General features: G+C 40.5%; 1 protein-coding gene across 4 annotated transcripts in view; it reads left to right on the top strand.

Moving 5' to 3' along the window:
* Nucleotides 1-18,733, top strand: part of NRP1 (neuropilin 1) — a 114,183-nt gene that overhangs the window by 77,717 nt on the left and 17,733 nt on the right. For 2 of the 4 annotated variants that reach the window (XM_054818693.1, XM_054818692.1), the window contains exons 8-13: nucleotides 2,151-2,306; nucleotides 4,904-5,048; nucleotides 6,487-6,818; nucleotides 11,407-11,551; nucleotides 14,494-14,577; nucleotides 17,606-17,665. In XM_054818693.1, the coding sequence (XP_054674668.1) occupies nucleotides 2,151-2,306; nucleotides 4,904-5,048; nucleotides 6,487-6,818; nucleotides 11,407-11,551; nucleotides 14,494-14,577; nucleotides 17,606-17,665 (922 nt within the window). Of the gene's footprint in view, nucleotides 1-2,150; nucleotides 2,307-4,903; nucleotides 5,049-6,486; nucleotides 6,819-11,406; nucleotides 11,552-14,493; nucleotides 14,599-17,605; nucleotides 17,666-18,733 lie in introns of all 4 variants that reach the window. The other 2 variants (XM_054818691.1, XM_054818690.1) reach the window with 1 other exon arrangement.

The raw sequence follows: 18,733 nt of genomic DNA, 5'->3' as shown, positions 1-18,733 counted from the left end.
AAGAGCTGTTTCAAATTGTAAGAGAAGCAGATCATTTAAATAACTTAGCTCTGCACTCCCTCAGACTTCCAGATTTTCAAGTGCACTTCAGCCTGGAAGTGAATGTGGTATTGGACATAACTCAGTGCAGCACACTTTACAATCAGCAGAGTACAGTTTGGAGAGCATTTGAAGTTAAGCTGAGATTGCTCAGCGCAATGATGCCCAGATTCCCCCATTAACTTTCAGATTGCAACAATCTAACATCTGAGACTCTCTAGTTACTTTAAATCACTTGATTGTTTTTGTAAGGCGGTGGTGGGGTTTTTTTATTTTTTTTAAGACTGAATTTTTTTATCACGACAAAACAAAGTGTTGCAGTATTTCACCCCGAAAGACAAGGGCTAAAATGTTACGTATAGACTATACCAGCCTTAAAAACTGGGGCAGGGGCAGGGGCTTTGCCCTGAAAGCTAGTTCTATCTGTCACACACAAGGCTGCTATTCTTGTGTTGGAAGGCTTCAAAATGCCTTCCATATGACATGGGCATTGAGAGAGCAGCCAGTCTGTCCTCAATAGCACTTCCTTCAGCCTTTTGAGAGAGAATGCAGAGCGTGTTGATGTAACTGCTCCAGCGCCTTTGGATATATGACATACATCCAGGAAAAAGGATGCCTGTGGGACACAGGGGATGTATATTCTGCATCCTGCGTACTTTGGAAATAATGGAAAAGCCTGACACATTCATGGGACATTCACTTGAGAAGGGTTAATGCAACCTATTATTATTTTCCTACTAAAGTCTGGACAACTGAACTTTAGGGGAATAAATTACTCTAATTAATATTTTGTGAATAGTGTCATTTTATATTGAAATTAAATGGCTTGCTTTAGGTAACAAAGAGAAGGTTCTAGCTGCATAGAAAGAGGGTGATGAATTTGATTTTAATTGGTTTGTTGTTATGGCTAAAGAAAGGCTGTAAGGAAATGGCAGGTGTTTCAAAGCTGTGGTCACCAACCTGGCTGTAAGAAAGTTTTGTGCCTAGTTTCAGCCATTTGGCATCTGGACTTGTGCACCAGGACAAAGGATTCTTTTGCCAGCAGAACTGACTGGAGTAACCGCACTCCTGCACCCTACATCATCCTCCCAGCTACGCCGATACATCTTCTGGGATGCCACATGACGAACTAGATGAGGAAACAGATCTGGATGACAAACAAAGAACTGAGGGAGAGGAAGGTTAACCTAAAGCATTTGTCCATTTGGTTGCAATGTAACTTCATGAAAGGAGAAAGACAAAGAATAAGTGAAGAAGAGAGAAGGCCTCTAACACACATTCATGTGCACACCGTAGCACTCATTTCTCCTGCAAGTTCAAAATACCATTATTTTCTAATGAGTAAGGTTCGCTATGTTTGACAGTTGGAACAGAATTATTGCACTTGTGTTAATGCTTCTTTCTGTTTTCTTCAAATACGTCATATGGTACAAGCAACTCATTTGCCTTTTTCCCAACAAAATCACACAGTGATTCTTAATTACCTTGTGACTAACTGATACACTGCAGGATTCTTTTCTCCTCTTCTGTTTGCAAATGATGAACTCCTGGGTTTTAGCAGAATTCTTGTTATCATTCCCTAAGTGCATTACTTTGGCATTGTACGATTAAATTTCATCCCATTTCTAATACTGCAGTCCTCAGGGTCATTCACTTCTCACTGCACGACTCTCCTCTGTATTGACAATGCCTTGCAGCTTTGTGTCCTCAGCCAATTTCATTAGCATCTGTGCAAGGTAGTTAATGAAAGTATTAAGTAAGATTGTTCACCATAACGGTCCTTGAGGAACTTCTCCAGTAACTTCTTCGCAGTCTGATGGTTCCCACTTGCGCTGATGGGGGTCTCTGGTTCCTCCCCGACAGAGGAAAGATAATTCCCTGGCACATGAATAGCCCTCCTGGCTAATTAGGCAAATGTTCCTGTCTGCTATGATGACACTGTTTACAAAAGAGGAGATTATGGCTATGTTATTATCAACAATATGCTGTGATTTCTTTTACATAAAATCCTTATTACCTCTGTAAAACATGGCGGGGCAGAGGGAGTGTCACTTCTGCGTTCCCATTATGCTCTGAACTGATTGTCCTCAAGTCCCAATTCCTTACCACAGGTAGATCTAGGCCTTCTCCGCTTTGTTTCTGGGATTGGGACGCAAGGAGCCATCTCAAAGGAAACAAAGAAAGAATATTACCTGAAAACATACCGCGTAGATGTCAGCTCCAATGGAGAGGACTGGATTACACTGAAGGAGGGAAACAAGCCTGTTGTAAGTCTGTTCTCTTTTACCTCTCTTTGGCCAAGAAATAGGCTGTTGAACTGTTTGGTTAGTATCAGTTGTTAAAAAGAGAGGAATAAGGTATCACAGGTTTAATCAGCATGATCAGGGTTAACAGTGTCCCAAATCCAAAAGATAGCTGTTGCCTCAGTAGTAATGGGCCACAGAAATTGTTTATCCAAAGCCTGGAGCAGCTGAAAAGTATGCGAGGTGTTGCCCCATCTGTTGTACCTATCATAATTTGAGTGGTTTGGGTACTTTCCCTGGAGTGTGCTGCAGTTTGCCAGAGATTTTCTATGTGACCTTGAGAAAAACATTATGGGAAACCTTTTAAAAAATAGGTAGGTCCCTTATCTGCAGTGAAGCTCGGGATATGCAGTGTGTCAGCTCCTCAGCTCCCTGTGCATAGCCATGCCTTCTTGCAGGAGTGCTAGCAAGTCATTAGTAGTTTGTTAGACTTCCAAGTGTCTCGGTGATGGGGGTCATGCAGACAGATAATTAGGCACATCTTTCCATCCTTATAGATTTTTATCACCTTTCCATTTTATCAGTGGATTTGCTCTTTGTGACCTCGTAATGAAACAGCTTTAGACACTCATAAGAAAAATCTTCATTATCCTCTATCATGAGCATAAAGCTCGTTACTGAGAAGTCAGTTCTGCTCCAACTCTCACATGAATAGTCCCAGTGAGGCTGTGCCTTCCTTCCCACCTCGCTCAGGATGCACCCAGGAGCAGCAGCCCCAGGGGCTGCCAGGGGCTGATGCAACCGGAAAGGTTTTGTGGTACCTCCCTTCAAAATAGCTTTTTTGTGACCCTTCTGTGAGGACCCAGAAGAGCTATGTAATATTAAACTCTATCAGTGTAACCATATCTAGCTCTAAATATTTGGTTACTGGTTTGTCCCTGATTCATCTGTAAGTTCTATGCCAAGTCCACTGCATTTATCTAATCAAAATGGTAGCAGTGTTTAACGCATACATCCTTCTTCTTTGAAGCACTTTGTAAAACAATAAAAAATGAACCCTGAAAGCTTCTCTTTGACAGGTATTATCCTGGTTTTACAGACAAGGAACTTTAGAAGGTCAAAAGCCACAATGTGGGCACTGTGTAATGATGTATAAAGGTACAATAACTGACTTGCCCCAAGTCACAAGAGGAGCCAAGGCTGTGGCTGGTATGAGACACAGGGTTTCCTGGCCCTGGTTCCTGTAATCTGAACAAATGCCTCTTTCAAAATCAGGCCAGGCCTGATTTTCATTACCAATTTCAATTTTTAAACTCTCCAAGAGTGTATTTTGCATGCTTAATTATTAAGAACAGTTCCTAAACCTCTTATTTGTTCAAAGGGTTTATAAAAAAGTCAGGTTTCTAAAATGGCAATATTTTGCTGTTGATCAGGACAGAAACTACTATCTTTATTCAGATGAAAAGTTAAGGAGACTTGGCTACTGAAGGATCAACAAAAGCAGGCAGCCGCAGATCTCTTCAAGGTAGCCTCACACAAGTGTTGCGCTAACCACATATAAAGAGTTGTGTACTTTTGAGAAAAGAGTCATTTCCTCTGCCAGATGCAGACCTTGAGAAAACTACAGCAGGTCCTCCAAGAGAAAAAAAAGTTGCTGAAAAGAAATGTAGCTCCATTTAAAATCTTTTGCTGGATATGAAACTCCTATATTAAATTACTCTAGATATAACTGAGCCTGATGAGTTGACAGCTGTGCGCTGCTGGCCTCCGCTCCAAATTAGTGCAGTTATTGCAAGTAACAAACAGGAAAGTAGACAGTGTGTGTAAGAAATGGGAGAATCTCCCATAAAAGGAGAGGGGTTTATATCCATGGAAAACAACAGGAAATTGGTCCTCTCTACGTGAGGAAGAAGCAGGAAACTGAATCACGTTCTTTGGACTAGAACATTGCAGCTCTGCTAGGAAGGAGCGCGTCTGCAGGATCCTCAACATGAAAGCACAGCACAATCCTGTCCCTTCTTGTGGAAGTCTCATTGTTCATCTAATTTGACTGCTAGCCTCAGGGGACGCAGAGAAAATCTTAGAGCCTGCTATATAGATTTTAAATAGATTTCCACCTCAGTATGCAAAGAGAAAGAAAGTCTGAGTACTTGTTAAAAAGGATTTAAAAATGGAAGGTTAACAAAGCAAGGTTTGCATGATACACTCTGCAAAACTCTTAAGCCCTAGGACAGCATATAGATCTGGGCATTAGGAACACCTCAAAACAGGCAGGGAGTGGAAAGACCCTTGTTGCGCTCAGGTGAACTCCTGCTCTTAGGATGGCCCTGACTTCTGCTCAGCTCTGCAGCGTTACGGTGTGTTGTGGGGCTCCGCAAGTGGCAAGTATTTTTTAGTATCATTACCTTACATCTTCTTTTTTCCTCCCCAAGGAAAGCTTATCTGTCTGAAAAATTGGTTAGGAGTTTAATGAAATAGCTCCCCGTGCAAGTCTTTTGTCTTATCTCCCCCGAAAATAGCCCTGGTTAGACCTTGTATCATAAGTATCTGTAAACCGTAGAATTATAAGCACCATTTAAGAGAAAGCTTAACAAATATTTACTTTTTCTTTCCACACAAAGGTTTTTCAAGGGAATAGCAATCCCACTGACGTTGTTTACAGACCTTTTGCCAAACCAGTTTTAACACGGTTTGTGCGAATTAGACCTGTGTCTTGGGAAAATGGAGTATCACTGAGATTTGAAGTTTATGGCTGCAAGATAACAGGTAGGTCTTGGTTTTAAAACCAATGGAATTTATCGTGCCTATGCTGTGGGGTTTATTTTTCTGAGTGAAATGCATCTTCACTATTTCCACTGTGGTCTGAATGTTGAAATGTAAAAAAAAAAAGGTGAAGAAAATAATACACGACAACCCAAATACCCAGTGTTATCTGAATGTTGTTCTAGTATTATCTTTTAGGTGTTCAGCTTTAAGAAGTGAAAAACAAATAAGGTTTAATTACTTTTCTTGCAATTATTTGCAATTATGATAATAATTTAATATTTTTTACAAAGCTGATTTTTCTAAAAAGTATCTAGTGCCATATTATAGCACTTAATACAGTTCATTGGCACTATGGATATATTTTTTTCCCTCAAAGTGTTTCTTTAGTCTTGAAAATGTTTCTTAGGATTGGGTTCCATACATCAGGAAAATAAGATTATTGATTAATATGTTATAGAATTCCAGGTCATTCTATGAAATCTTTTCAAATTAGATAAAGGTAATACCAACAGAACTGCTGTTACATTCTATATTGGAAATCTTCATTCCTTGTTAGCAGCTTTTCCTATTTCTAATTTATATTTATGTGGGACCATAAAAGAATCATAGAATCATAGAATCATTTTGGTTGGAAAAGACCTTTAAGATCATCGAGTCCAACCCTTAACCCAGCACTGCCAAGTCCACCACTAAACCGTGTCCCTAAGCACCACATCTACACATCTTCTCAGTACCTCCAGGGATGGTGACTCCACCACTTCCCTGGGCAGCCTGTTCCAGTGATTGACAACCCTTTCTGTGAAGAAATTTTTCCTAATATCCAATCTAAACCTCCACTCGTGCAACCTGAGGCCATTTCCTCTTGTCCTATCACTTGTTACTTGGCAGAAGAGACCAACACCCATCTCGCTACAACCTCCTTTCAGGAAAAGGTAAAAGAAGCAACTATTTAGCTTCTATGTCCTTTGAAAAAGCCTGAGAGTGCAAAGAAATACAATAGGAAAATCCCAAGTTCAGCAATAAATTATATTTTACAGAATGTGTAAAAGATTTCCATTTCCAATGTCACCAAAATTAAGTAATGTGCAACCAGGTTTTGGCTGATTTTGGAAGTTTTCTCTAGGGATGTATTCACAAATTCAAATGTGACCCTGCACTCTTTGCCTTAGCAAGAAGAATAGAAAACAAGAATAGAATAGGATTTTCTGATCCTTTTGGTTCTCATCAAGCCAGAAATACTTGTGGTATTTTTGTACTTCCTGCCAAAACTAGGATGTGCAAGTTTGAACAAATGAAAATTATATACAAATCCAATTAGATTATTTTGGATAGAAGAAAGAAATAAGTAATTGCTTGTGATAGTTGAATTGACTGATGTGTCCTGTTTCTGTTTTGGTGCTTGTTCAGATTAACTATTTATTTGTTGTTTTCTCTGTAGATTATCCTTGCTCTGGGATGCTGGGTATGGTGTCTGGGCTCATTCCTGACTCTCAGATTACTGCATCTACTCAAGTTGATCGAAACTGGATCCCAGAAAATGCTCGCCTCATAACAAGCCGTTCAGGTTGGGCGCTGCCACCAACTACTCATCCATATACAAATGAATGGCTTCAAATAGACCTTGGTGAAGAAAAAAAAGTGAGGGGCATAATTGTCCAAGGAGGCAAGCACCGAGAAAACAAAGTATTCATGAAAAAATTCAAAATTGGCTACAGCAACAATGGATCGGATTGGAAAATGATCATGGATTCCAGCAAGAAAAAGATAAAGGTGAGGAAAGCTCTGCACTAAAAAGACATTGCATTAAAAAAAAAAAAAAGTTTGTGTTAAATTTCTACACATCTATCTCTGACCTTAGAAAAGGCAAACAGCTGGGATGAGGCCAAGCAGGAGGACTCCTAGGGCAGCAGCCCTGAAGGGATGCTGTGGGAACCATCCCATGCCTGAGGGTAGGAGCTGGCCTTAGGACATTCGCCTCCATGGCAAAGGTTTTGTTTATTCTACAGCTAGTTCAGACTTGATTTCTGACAAGGGTGGTGCACCTCTGTGGCTCCTAGGTTACTGCAAAATCCCATGCAATGGCAATATGCAACACTGCCAAAAAAGTAGAGTTTCCTCTGCAGTGTTTCCACTGACAGTGAATGAACTTTTTCGAGACACTGAATTAATTTTCCTTTGCTGCTTTTTTGTCTGAGCTGTAGAATGAGAATGGTGTTCTTTAACTCAATGGGGTACCTGTTGGATTTCTGAACTGCCTGTAGACTGCTCTGAGAGCTTCACAGGCTCTCTGTAATGGTCTGATCCAAGTTCCATTGAAAGAAAGTGATAGCGGTTTTGGCCTGTTGTCCCATCCGAAGTGAAAAGTACTATCGTACTCTCACAAGCGAAGCATCTTGGAGGTTGCTTGGGAAAATAGGGCAACTGGTTCATAGGTCCAAGCAGAACCTGCAAGACATTTACAGAGGAGGGCCAAATGAATTGCTGGGTTAGATGCCAAGGAAAAGAAAATGAGTGTGGTCCAGAAAAGTTTCTGGGAATGTACCTATTTTGGTTTGTCTTTGAATATAGGCTTTTCAGGACATGACTGTTTAGCTTATTTACCCCAAATCCCATTCATTGGGTCTTCTATCCTGTTTTGTTATCATCGCTCACAAAGTGCATTTTTGCCTCAAGAGGCATAACCCTTTTTTAGTCCTCCTACCCTGTTCCTTGAGGAAAACAGTGGGCATGCAGTCCTGTTCAGGAACTGGTGCTGCGGTGCTGGGGTGATCAGGGAATCATATACCAAAAATGTGTCCTCAAAAGGCAAATCAGTGTGGTGCTTGGCAGATAGGAACCCTGAGAGTTGCTCCGTATCTCAGCTGCGTTAGTCTGAAAATTAGATGTAAAAGCTGTTTTGCTATGTAGACTCATCCATTGGACAAACCTGTGTTTCCTTAAAGGAAGAGCTGAGTGGGCCCATGGATGTAGCTTTTCCAGGCACATTTGGTAAATATTGGACTTCATTCTCTCCTGTTTTAATCTCACTGAATATGTCTGCATTTTCTCACTTCTCATCACTTTTCATCATTTGTTTTAGGGATTAAAACTAAATGAATTCAGCCTTTGCAGTCAGCGCCTTTCTCTTGTTACCATGAGTTTTGACTTCATCATAAAGTGTGAAGAGAGTGTAAATCAACAATGGGATCTAACCATTTTCTTTCTAAAATAGAGGTTGTTTTGACATGTACTTCTTCACTGTGGCTCAAAGAGGGAAAAAAATAATGCCATATGCTTTCAAAGCAGTGCGCCGTCTGCTGCATGGCTCTCTGTTTTCTAATACAAGCACTTGCCGTCATTGTCAGAAGTTAGCAGTTTGACAAGAAAACTAGTGTGCTAACTAACGCACTGAGCCCATCCTCAGCTTTCATCACTACCAGAAATTAACTTTCAAGCTTAATGGAATGGAGAGGGCTGGAATTCAAATCTCTTGTGGCATAATTATAATCCTTCCCAAAAAATTCAAGACATTTAATAAACTTTCTTCCAAAGCACAAGTTGTCTTTAAAGAGAATCAGATAAATCCTATGATTTGGGAGTCTCAGAGATTTAAAATGTTAATACTGGAATGTAGAATTTTTAAATGTAAGTGAGCTCGATAGGACAGCATTCTATAATGAGTCACAGCAGGAATGTGGATTAGAAACAGCCCTGTTATATGAAATGAAACACATCATTTCACTTGGTTAAAGTCTTGACTTTCAATAAACAAACAACTGCATTTTAGGAAAAGAAAGAGCAATGACAAGCTAAACATAACAATGGAATATGTCCAAAAGATGAAACATCACCTTGTTTCTCAACATGATCTTATCATCAGTGCCTGCAGCTCCTTTCACTAAGACTGCCATAACCCTTTCCTCTGTGGCTGACCCAATTTCTGCTATTTTTGAACGTGCAGAAGTTTCCCCCTTTAGCCTAGCTCAGGCACTCAAAGGACTGAACATCACTCAAATCCTCAAACAACCACACAGAACCCCATTTCATTTCAAGATACAATTTGTATTTCTTCTCCAGAGTCTTACTCAAGCTTATTCCATAAAGTCATCTTTCTCTTTCATACTTCTTTCCTCCTTCCACTTACCTACTGATGACTTTTTGGGGGTTTTTTACACTTCCTCTCATCATTTCTGGTACAAGAAACTTCTCACTATCCTGCCATTTGGAACAACCTTTTTAAATTTTTCTGCCATGTTTATTTTGATTTAAAAAGATATTAGGAAGAATTTTTTTCCTCTCACCGGTTTAGCTTTTCTTTTGTTTAGCTATTATTTATTATAGCTTATCTTTGCAATGAAGTAAAGCAATTTGTGACACAGCCTGTATAAAAGACACTCACAAAGTGAAGTTTTACTGTGTACTCCTCTCTCCTCCCCCACAAAGAATATCAGTACGTGTTTTAAATGAACAGTCAAAATTGAATCACAGGCAGCTCTGCACTACAAAGGACAATGATTCAATATAATTATGATTCAATACAATTCTAGATGCCTATTGAATTCTAATGTCTATGTGTCAGTACTCCAGTACTGATGTCTTTTATAAAACAGTTTTCATTATTATATGTTGCTATTAAGACTACTATTAAAAAGGAAGCAAGGATTCCGCAGATACATGTGTCTGTCTACTTTTTACACATAAAATGGCATTCATTCTTTCTTATATGGTAGGTAGCTTTTCTGATCATTTGCACTATATTGCTATTCAAATATAATAATATGTAATTGCATGTTAATTAGATCTGACAGGCTATCTACATGTGAATTCTTGACAACTGTCTTCCAAGCACTGGTAGAACACCAGGTCAGCCAGTGCCCCTTGAAGCCACCTTGGAGGTACAACCTCCCTGAGGAAATAGGAGCAGAAGCATTAATGTTGAAATTATTTTTTTTTATTTGGTTGGTCATAGTCTCCTATAATTATTGGCTTTTGTGACTGGCACTCTAACCAATGTCCAGAAGGATTTGTGGACCATTGGGTCATAATATAGAGGTGTATAGCAAAAACAAGCAAAGCTTTTAGGACAGCACTGAAAATACAAGCAACTATCAGTTTTACCTATGCTGGTTTTCTGCCTTGGGAGATATAGCCAGCTTCTCCCATGGCCTCTGTTTTATCTGCCCTCAGATCAATAAGGGGAGTTCATTGCAGGTTGGGTTTTGTTCTCATCCAAAATGAAGGACATCTGGTGGTTTCTTCCTGAAGAAGGCTTTGAGGCTTTGCAGCCATGAGTTAGAAGTATCTTATAAATAGCACTTCTAATCCCAAATTTGAACTCCAGTTCAAAGAAGATGTTTTTTAATGTTTTGCCATTTAACTAATTCATAGAAAAGAAAAGTTGAAAATACTTTTACTTCATTGTTACACACATTTTCATATTTGGTACTTTAGAGTAGTCTCTAAATGTCACTATTGATATTCCAAAGTTGTCTTTTTACCATAAAATAGGGTGAAAATAACTCCTTTTGCCTATCTTGGGTTATAAAGTCTTCGCGGCAAGGACTGCTTCTTTGTACTATTAATTCATTCTAAGGACCAATCATCTCCATGGAGGCACTGGAGGTGTTGTTAAAAGTACAAATTATAACTTGTTCCATATGCAAAAGATCACTGACAAGAGAAGCTGAAGGTATCAAACAAATGCCATTGAGAGCTGCATTATGGCTGAAGAACCCAGAGTGCAACTCAGAGAAGGGATTTTTGTCTGAAATGTACATTTGCTGACCTGCCTTGCCCGTTAGATTATATTGCAGTTTTGTCAGGAAGCAGCTTTCTTCTTTCTTTCTTTTTATTCTTATTCAATAGCAAGCTCACTGGAAGAACTCTTGCAGCTACTGTTCCTGGAGTTTAATTTATGCCTTTTGAAATAACTACAACTTGTGAAACTCTGTCACTGGGGGAAACCAGATTGAAATTTTCTCTTGAATAGTTGGATTATTATTGTAACCACTTAAAAGGTGACAGGATCTTCACCTCAGCCATTTTTTTTTCCCTGAGAAGTGTTGAAAATGTCACCCAGTTAAACCCCAGATCAGAGCGCCATTTAAAAACATGTCTCATTAAACACTCAGCTCTTGTTATGACCCTGATGGATTGGTTGCTACTGAGTTTATGAAAAATGAAATGCATTACTTTTCTGAGAAGCTTTAACTATGTATTTTCCCTTCTCATTTAGGACAGGAATGCCTGACACTTATTAAGCGCTTAGAATCTGGCCTACTGCTCACCGAATTCAAAGACTAGAGAATGAAGGGAAAAAGACGAGTGTTGAAAATAGCTTGCTTTTTTTTTAACAAGTAGCATTTGTCATGCCTTGCAGACTTTTGAAGGCAACACCAACTATGATACGCCTGAACTGCGGACTTTTGAACCTGTATCAACAAGATTCATCCGCGTCTACCCTGAGAGAGCCACACATGGAGGACTGGGGCTGCGGATGGAGCTGCTGGGCTGTGAACTCGAAGGTAATTGCTCTGCTAGAGATGAATGCACTTTATTGTTTTCATAAATACATCCTACATTTGGACTACTGCTGAACACTGCTGTGTCTGTACAGGCAGCACATCGGACTCTCGCTTCCGTGACTGCCATTAATGCTGTTCTTGGCCTAATCAGTTCCTTCTCTGCAGACATTTGAATATGCCCAAGGCACAAATATTATTCTTTCTCCCATCCCTCTGTTGAATCACAGTGATATTCTCCACATGGTTTTCTGTTCCGTGAAGCAGCATTGTGATTACACTTTCAAGAAGCATAGAGCTATTAGGAAAGAATAAAGACAGGAACTTATATTATATGTTACCATGATACAACCCTGGAAGAGATGTTTTCTGAGAATGAAGAGGGAGCTTTGCACCAAATAGAGCAATTATGTCCCTTGCTCCTTCAAAGGACGTGAAAGTCACACCAGACACTATGGTGGGCAATGATTACTTGGCTGGACAGGCTCTGTGCTCTTCCTTTTTGAGGACAAGAGGGGGCCTCTTTGTTCCTTACCAAGCTTTAATTTTGCAAGACTATGTAGGAGATGAAAGACCAAGAAAAGCAAAGTTTAGACATTTATCCTTGGACTGTGATATGAAGTCAAGCTTTGATTCTTGTTATATAAACAATAATTACTTAACTTCATAGATAACTACAGATAACACCATGTGAATTTCACGATTTTATCTGATGGATGATGGGACAGTGGCATGGTTTATAAACCACACAGCTTAACAGTACACAGAATAACAAACCATGTTATTCAGGGTTTCATATGATACCTCATAGAGAAGTAGCTGAACAGGCTCCCAAGATGAATGGAACCAACTGCGCTGCCTCCATTTATTTCCCGTCATTTCTCCCCCAAGGCGGAAGAGTGGGAGGCATTAGCTGTGAGAAGTCATGAGTTCTGTGTTGTTTTTAGTGAAGGCCAGATTGAGTAAGTGTGCTTTTTACTTGGCCCGGAAAGTGGGGAGGTTGGAAATACTTCTTAGTTCCTGCAGGAAGTCTTCATTTCCTGTGGGAATGCTTAGTTCCTGCAGACTATTGTGCTACTTGCTCAGAAAAAAGAAAACCCAGCACCTGCCTTAAGTAAACTCACAACCTGTGGGCCAAGTCCTTCAGCCACAGGGCTCCTGTAGCCACCTAGGCATCGAGAAGTGAGCTCTTGGACCACCTTACAAGAACACATTGCTCAGTGAGATGGAGGAGCCAAAAAAGGAGACCGACCAGGCAAAACACCTTTGCTTTTAGGCAAACTGAAGTGGCAAGTATAATTTTTCCTGGGACACATCTACTACCATTTGTCTTCCCGCTATGGTGTACTTTTGAAGGGTGCTCAACTGTAGGTCACCCATGGACGAGTGAGGTCAATTCCCATTTACCTGTGGGAGAAGCATAATAAGAAAACTTTGTTGTTTAACTATAACAAGAGGGAGTTGAATGAAGAGAAGTCACTTGAGATTTACTGAACAGGAAAGGAGTTGAGATGGGGAAAAAAAGCGTGGAGGTAGGCACAGAAAGGAGTAGAAATCAGCTCTCCAGCAGTAATGAGCAAGGAGAAGCTTTGTGTGCTCAAAGCATCCCAGGGGACTTATATGAAATGATGGCAGAGATGTAGGCAAGCTTGAGGCTATACAGGGGCACGAAGATCAAGACAGGAAACTTAACTCAATGTAGAAAGCTAGAGGGAGCTCCCAGAGCGGTTTTTAAAGAGATGTGGGGAACAGAGGCTCTGCATAATTCATAACAGGTACAGAACTGTTTCTTTAACTAGGGCTAGATTGTACCTGTACAGCATAGGTCGGGGTCCTAAAGAGCCATATTTCATCCCAGAATATAGCTACTTCAGAAACTACCATCCCTCCTGACATTTTCAGGCCAAAATGTCAGTGCATAAGATCTTACGTGGCCAGCAGGCTCTGGGGGCAGTAGAAGAGCAAAGAAGAATCCAAAAAAGGCATGCATTATGTTATAGCTTATAATGAGAGTAAAACATTGTTAATGAAAATAACAGTAGGTGAGAACAGACAAAAGCCTGGATTGCATTCCCGGAGTGGTTATCTTAAGCCAGGGAACTATACTTGCAGCATAAAACATAAACCTAAACATAACACCAAGTATCTGTATTCTGATTTTCCAGATGTGATATGTTTTGCAGATTCTGGGGTACAGATATGTTTTCTGGCACCTTGCACAAATCTCAAACTTTTAACTGTAATAACAATGGTCAGACTTTTACTGGTTATGCAGCAGCTACCGGAAAATCATCACCAATGAGAAGCAGGCAGGTGGCCGGGAGGGATGACTGACATCACTGATGTCTTATTTATAACTTCAACAAAAACAAAAGAAACTCCTTCCAGATCTCCTCATTGAGCACAAAGCGATTCTACATCCCACTGCCTTCCTGCTGCTGTTACCAGGACTCTGCTCAGACATTTCCTTTCTTACATGTGCTCTGCAGAGGTTTCTTCAGCAATGTGGTGGGTGCTGGAGAAGTGCCACCTTGAGCATGCACCTCTCCTGCTCCTCTGCACAGGTCCACTCACAGGCATTTTGGCCTGCAATAAAATGATGGGGTTTCTACCCCTCCCCACGCCTCCTGTTCTGCCTTGCCAGACTGTCACTTTTTGTTGGTAGAAACAACAAACACTCATCAGCTAGTGAATAGAAAGTCTGCAGTTTTGCTGCCCAACTCTGCTCAGCCCTTGAGCTCAGATGCAGCAGAGTGCCTTGGCAGAACAAGGCAGAACGGATACGTCCCATTGCAAAGAAATACTAACTAACCTGCAAAGCAGAGTTGCTCCTTTCCTCAGATACAACACATGAAGACAGCATACGGTGCTTATCAAATGTTACTGCCAATTGCATGCTGATTCTCCAGCACATTTTTTAACTGAACGACTGGATTTTGTTTCAGCTCCTACTGCTGTCCCTACCGTTTCTGAAGGCAAACCCATGGATGAGTGCGATGATGACCAGGCAAACTGTCACAGTGGCACAGGTGATGACTACCAACTGACAGGTGCAGAAACCATCCTCATTCCATTGCAGCTTCATTGTAGCTCATATCCATCACCCGTTACCAGCTAAACGTTTGCACTGATTTAATCACTCAACATAAATGGACATTGGTATGCAGTTCATATTGTCAGTGCTGTCAAAACATAGGCATCTGCCTTTTACATATGACAATACTTTTGATTGTTTTCTCAGCTATGTAATTTTTGAAGCAAATAATAGTGACTAGCTGGAAGAGAGGGCAATTTTTTTGAGCAGGAATTGTGTCTAATCAAATGTCCTAATCAAACCTTCTGTTATTAAGAAAAAAGCTGGACAAACCTTTTGAGGTTTATTGTCTGAGATTGAAGAAGTCAAAATGAAATATTGTTAAGGTTCAAGATACGTACACACTTCCATACCTAAAATTTAGTATAGGACTCAAATCTCAGCCCCAAACCTTTCCCAGATAGAAACAAAGCAGACTGGTTTCATCAAAGCATACTCACACATATACCACCAGAAATATTTCCATGAGCTTCCCCACCAACGCTGCATTACAGCCACAGAGGGGCTGATGTTCTCCAAACTGCCATCACTAGCAGAAAAATAGGAGGGGGAGACATAACATAGTCTGCATCTGGAATGGAAGAAGCTTGCTAGTTGTCATATTCTCCCACTTTTGCACAGAACCACTGTCCTTTTGAGAGACCTGACACTGCACCACTATGTTTTTGATCTCTTCTTGGAGGTCACTTGCTCCACAAAGCTCTGGGCCTGTTTGATGAGATCTTCCTGTAGCAGATCTATACATCTACAGCAATTGAGCTTATTTTTGGACACAGCGACACAAGCTATTTCATCACTGCTCTCTGGTGTGCTTATCTAATAAATGTTTATTGCTTCTTATATACATGATATAAAATAGCATTAAAATCTGGCAATAGCTGTCCAAGAGGACACTGGGAAACCTTAGGTAAGAGATTGTCTTTTTGGAAGCAGCCAAGTAGAACATCTGAAAACAGATACAAATGAAAGTGCGGTTTCAGCATCAAACCTTTTCTGAGCTTTGCCAATGTCTCCTGTAAATGCATGTTGCAAATCATAAATTGAAAAGCAATTCTTGAGTGGAAAAGACGCCGCACGGTCACTGTCACTGCTTTTCAAATCAGTGTCCCAGATGAATCTTATTCTTTTTGAAAACAGCCATGCAGGGAGTCTGATAAAATAGTCTGTATTGTGTTAAGGTAGGTCAGAAAGCTTTCAGTGTTACTAAACATTGTAATTTATTTATTTTTCTGAAAGGAAAGAGTCAGATCAGGAAACACTGGGGCTTCCTGCAAAGCCCTACGCTGAGGGCTGGCTTGCAAAGCCCAATAGGTAGAGACATATTTCACATAGATGGAGGCTGTGTGAGGGGAAGGAGACAGATCTATGCAAGCACCTTCCCTGTTCACGCATAGTCTCTGCACTTCGGGGAGCTCAGGACTGCATCCCACATGTCCCTTAGGGAAACCTTATTGAGCAGTAGAAACTCCCTCTGGCAATTTTTGCAGGTTGTGCTTAGGGAGCAGTTTATAATCTGTAAGACAAGTGAACAGTCACCAGCCTTCCTGAGCACCAGCTCTTTTGGGAAACTGAACCTATTTCGGTACTAAAATTGAAAATTACTACATTGCCCTTCTAACAAAAGCGCAGACACTTTACTATAATTTATCACTATACCACCTAGAAACCCTGAGCAGTGCGTGCCCAGTTGTTCTGGATGCTGTAACAACGCTGCTTTGTATGTATGATGTTACTTGTAACACTAAAATGCACAGAAGTGATTTTACCAATAACTTCATTGTAAACGTTCTCTTCTTCCTCCAAAATGCATAGAAGGAAAGTATGTAAATCTCATGGCCCATAAAGGATAGCAGGGCAGTGCAGAGGGGATTCCACCGGTGCCTTACCCTCTTTTATCCACTCTCGATGCACGTGTGGCACCCGCGTTCTCATGGGTACGACTGTTAGAGTCGCTTCCCTGATAGCACTTGCACATATGTGAGTATCACAGTGAAGCCTCCCTTGCAATTAACCGTAATTGTGCTGTAGGCCAGATTCCTTCCTGCTCTATTTGGACCCCATACAGAGCTACTCTATTTGCGTGCCTTATAGCATTTCCCATCAGATCATTCTCACAAACATAAAGCTGATATAGCTTGGGCATTCATTCTCACTGGAAGTCATCATAGTCATCTTTTCTATAATGCTTTAAGCACTTGCTTGCTGGAGAAAAGCCATTGACTGGTAATCAGCACCCCACTGCGCATTTATAATTGTGCTAATTTACTTTTTGTTTCCTTTATCAATATGAGCCTTTCTTTAAAAAGTCAAGTATTTTAAAAATATCAATTAGTGAGCCTAGGAGAGGGCCATGACCCCACTCACCTCTTGTTCATCTGCTTGAAGAAGACAATAAAGGGGAAGTCCTTAATTCCTCCTGCTCTTTGAGACAGAAGTGAAACCTGCCTTAGACTATAGCCTAAAGTCGGGCAGTTCCCATGCACCTCTCGTGAGCTGGTCTCTCGATGCAGCTGTGAAACTACGCACCAGGAGGACCCAGCAGGGCAGGGGCTGGAGGACCTCACGTCCCTGGTACGAGAAACAACATGTCATGGGTGAATGCACAAACTGGTGACTGTCAGAAGGTGCGATGGAGATCAGTCGCTGACTTCCCATGTGATTCGGAGCAAATCAGTGTCTGTAAAACAAGGACGGCCACAGGGACATGGTGAGGACTGATCAGTTGGTGTTTGCAAGGACTCCAAAGATATACAGCTTTATTTAATGATGAGTTCTTGTTTTCTTTTCTGATAAAGGAAACCAGATCTTTAATGTCGTATTTTCAGGCTTAAGCTCACATACTCAGTTACCTACACATCTAATAAAGATGGTAATATCTCAGATTTATATATAGGCTATTCCTAATGACTGCTGTGTCTTTTGTTGTGTCCCATGTATCATGATATGTATAATTTCTTTTCCAGGTGGTACTACAGTGCTGAATACAGAAAAGCCAACAGTAATAGACAACACATTACAACCAGGTAAAAAAAAATAATTTTTTTTCTTATTGAAAACATAATAAATTCCATACTCAAATTTTATGCCAGAGACAAAATAATGAATTGCAGCACTTCCTGATTTCCCATTCCCTAAAAGTCTCTGAAGTAAAGAAGCATCTGGTCTCTCAGCTCTGTACAGTAAATATTTTATTCCTTTCATCCACATGTAGACACAGCAGAGAACAAGATTTCCTTCTGCATCAGCAAATGCCAAATGCTGACAAAATTAAACTAACTTAATCACACAGTGCACTCTGTTTAAATGTGGCATGTCAGTGACACAAAGTGTGTTTGCAAACTCCGGGAAAACAAAAACAGCCACACAGGCCTACTCACTATTTATATCCATGGTTTTACAAAACTAAGACAAGTAAAGTTTGCCAGTTTTCTCCACCAGGGAGCTGGCGGTTTTACAATATTGTTTCCTAGCAAGTTTTCTCAAAATGGGGTTACATAAACTGCTACCCTAAACTTGAAAAGGGAAAAACAAGTTGTCACTGGCAGCAGGTCCTTTGTACTTAATCAATACAATAACTAGCAGCTTTTAAAATCCTTAGTTTGCTGCTTCCACAGCTTTCATACTATTTTTTAATATCCTGTACAGTTTACTGGAGTGGGGGAGAGGCTAGATTTGGGCAGAAAATCCAAACTCCAAAAACTATGAGCACCAGTTTAAAATCCTTTTCATTAATAACTGTGGAGCCGTAAAGAGGTCAGTTTTCAGTTACTCCCATTTCCTCCATTAAAGCACAGTCAGGCACGGTCTTGCAAGTGATTTATTAACGGGGTGGGTAAGTGTTTATCATTGTTTCCTCAACCATGTGACACAATCCGCTCTTGCTTCAAGTAAAAGAAAGGGACTAATAATGCAAAAGTTTCCTAAAGGACACTGATGGCGTTGACCAGATTAAGAGAGCGAGCTGATTTAGCTCAGGCGCTGTTCCCATTCTTGGCTTTGGCCTTCTGATATTGCAGAAGCAAATGCTTTTCTCCTCTCAGAATTTGTCTCCAGGGCGATCCAGTTGGCTTAGTCAGCATACACTATTTCTA

The sequence above is a fragment of the Grus americana genome, chromosome 2 (assembly GCF_028858705.1).
Source record: "Grus americana isolate bGruAme1 chromosome 2, bGruAme1.mat, whole genome shotgun sequence".
NCBI lineage: Eukaryota > Metazoa > Chordata > Aves > Gruiformes > Gruidae > Grus > Grus americana.
The sequence above is the reverse complement of the archived record's forward strand: the minus strand, read 5'-3'. Positions and strand labels throughout refer to the sequence as shown.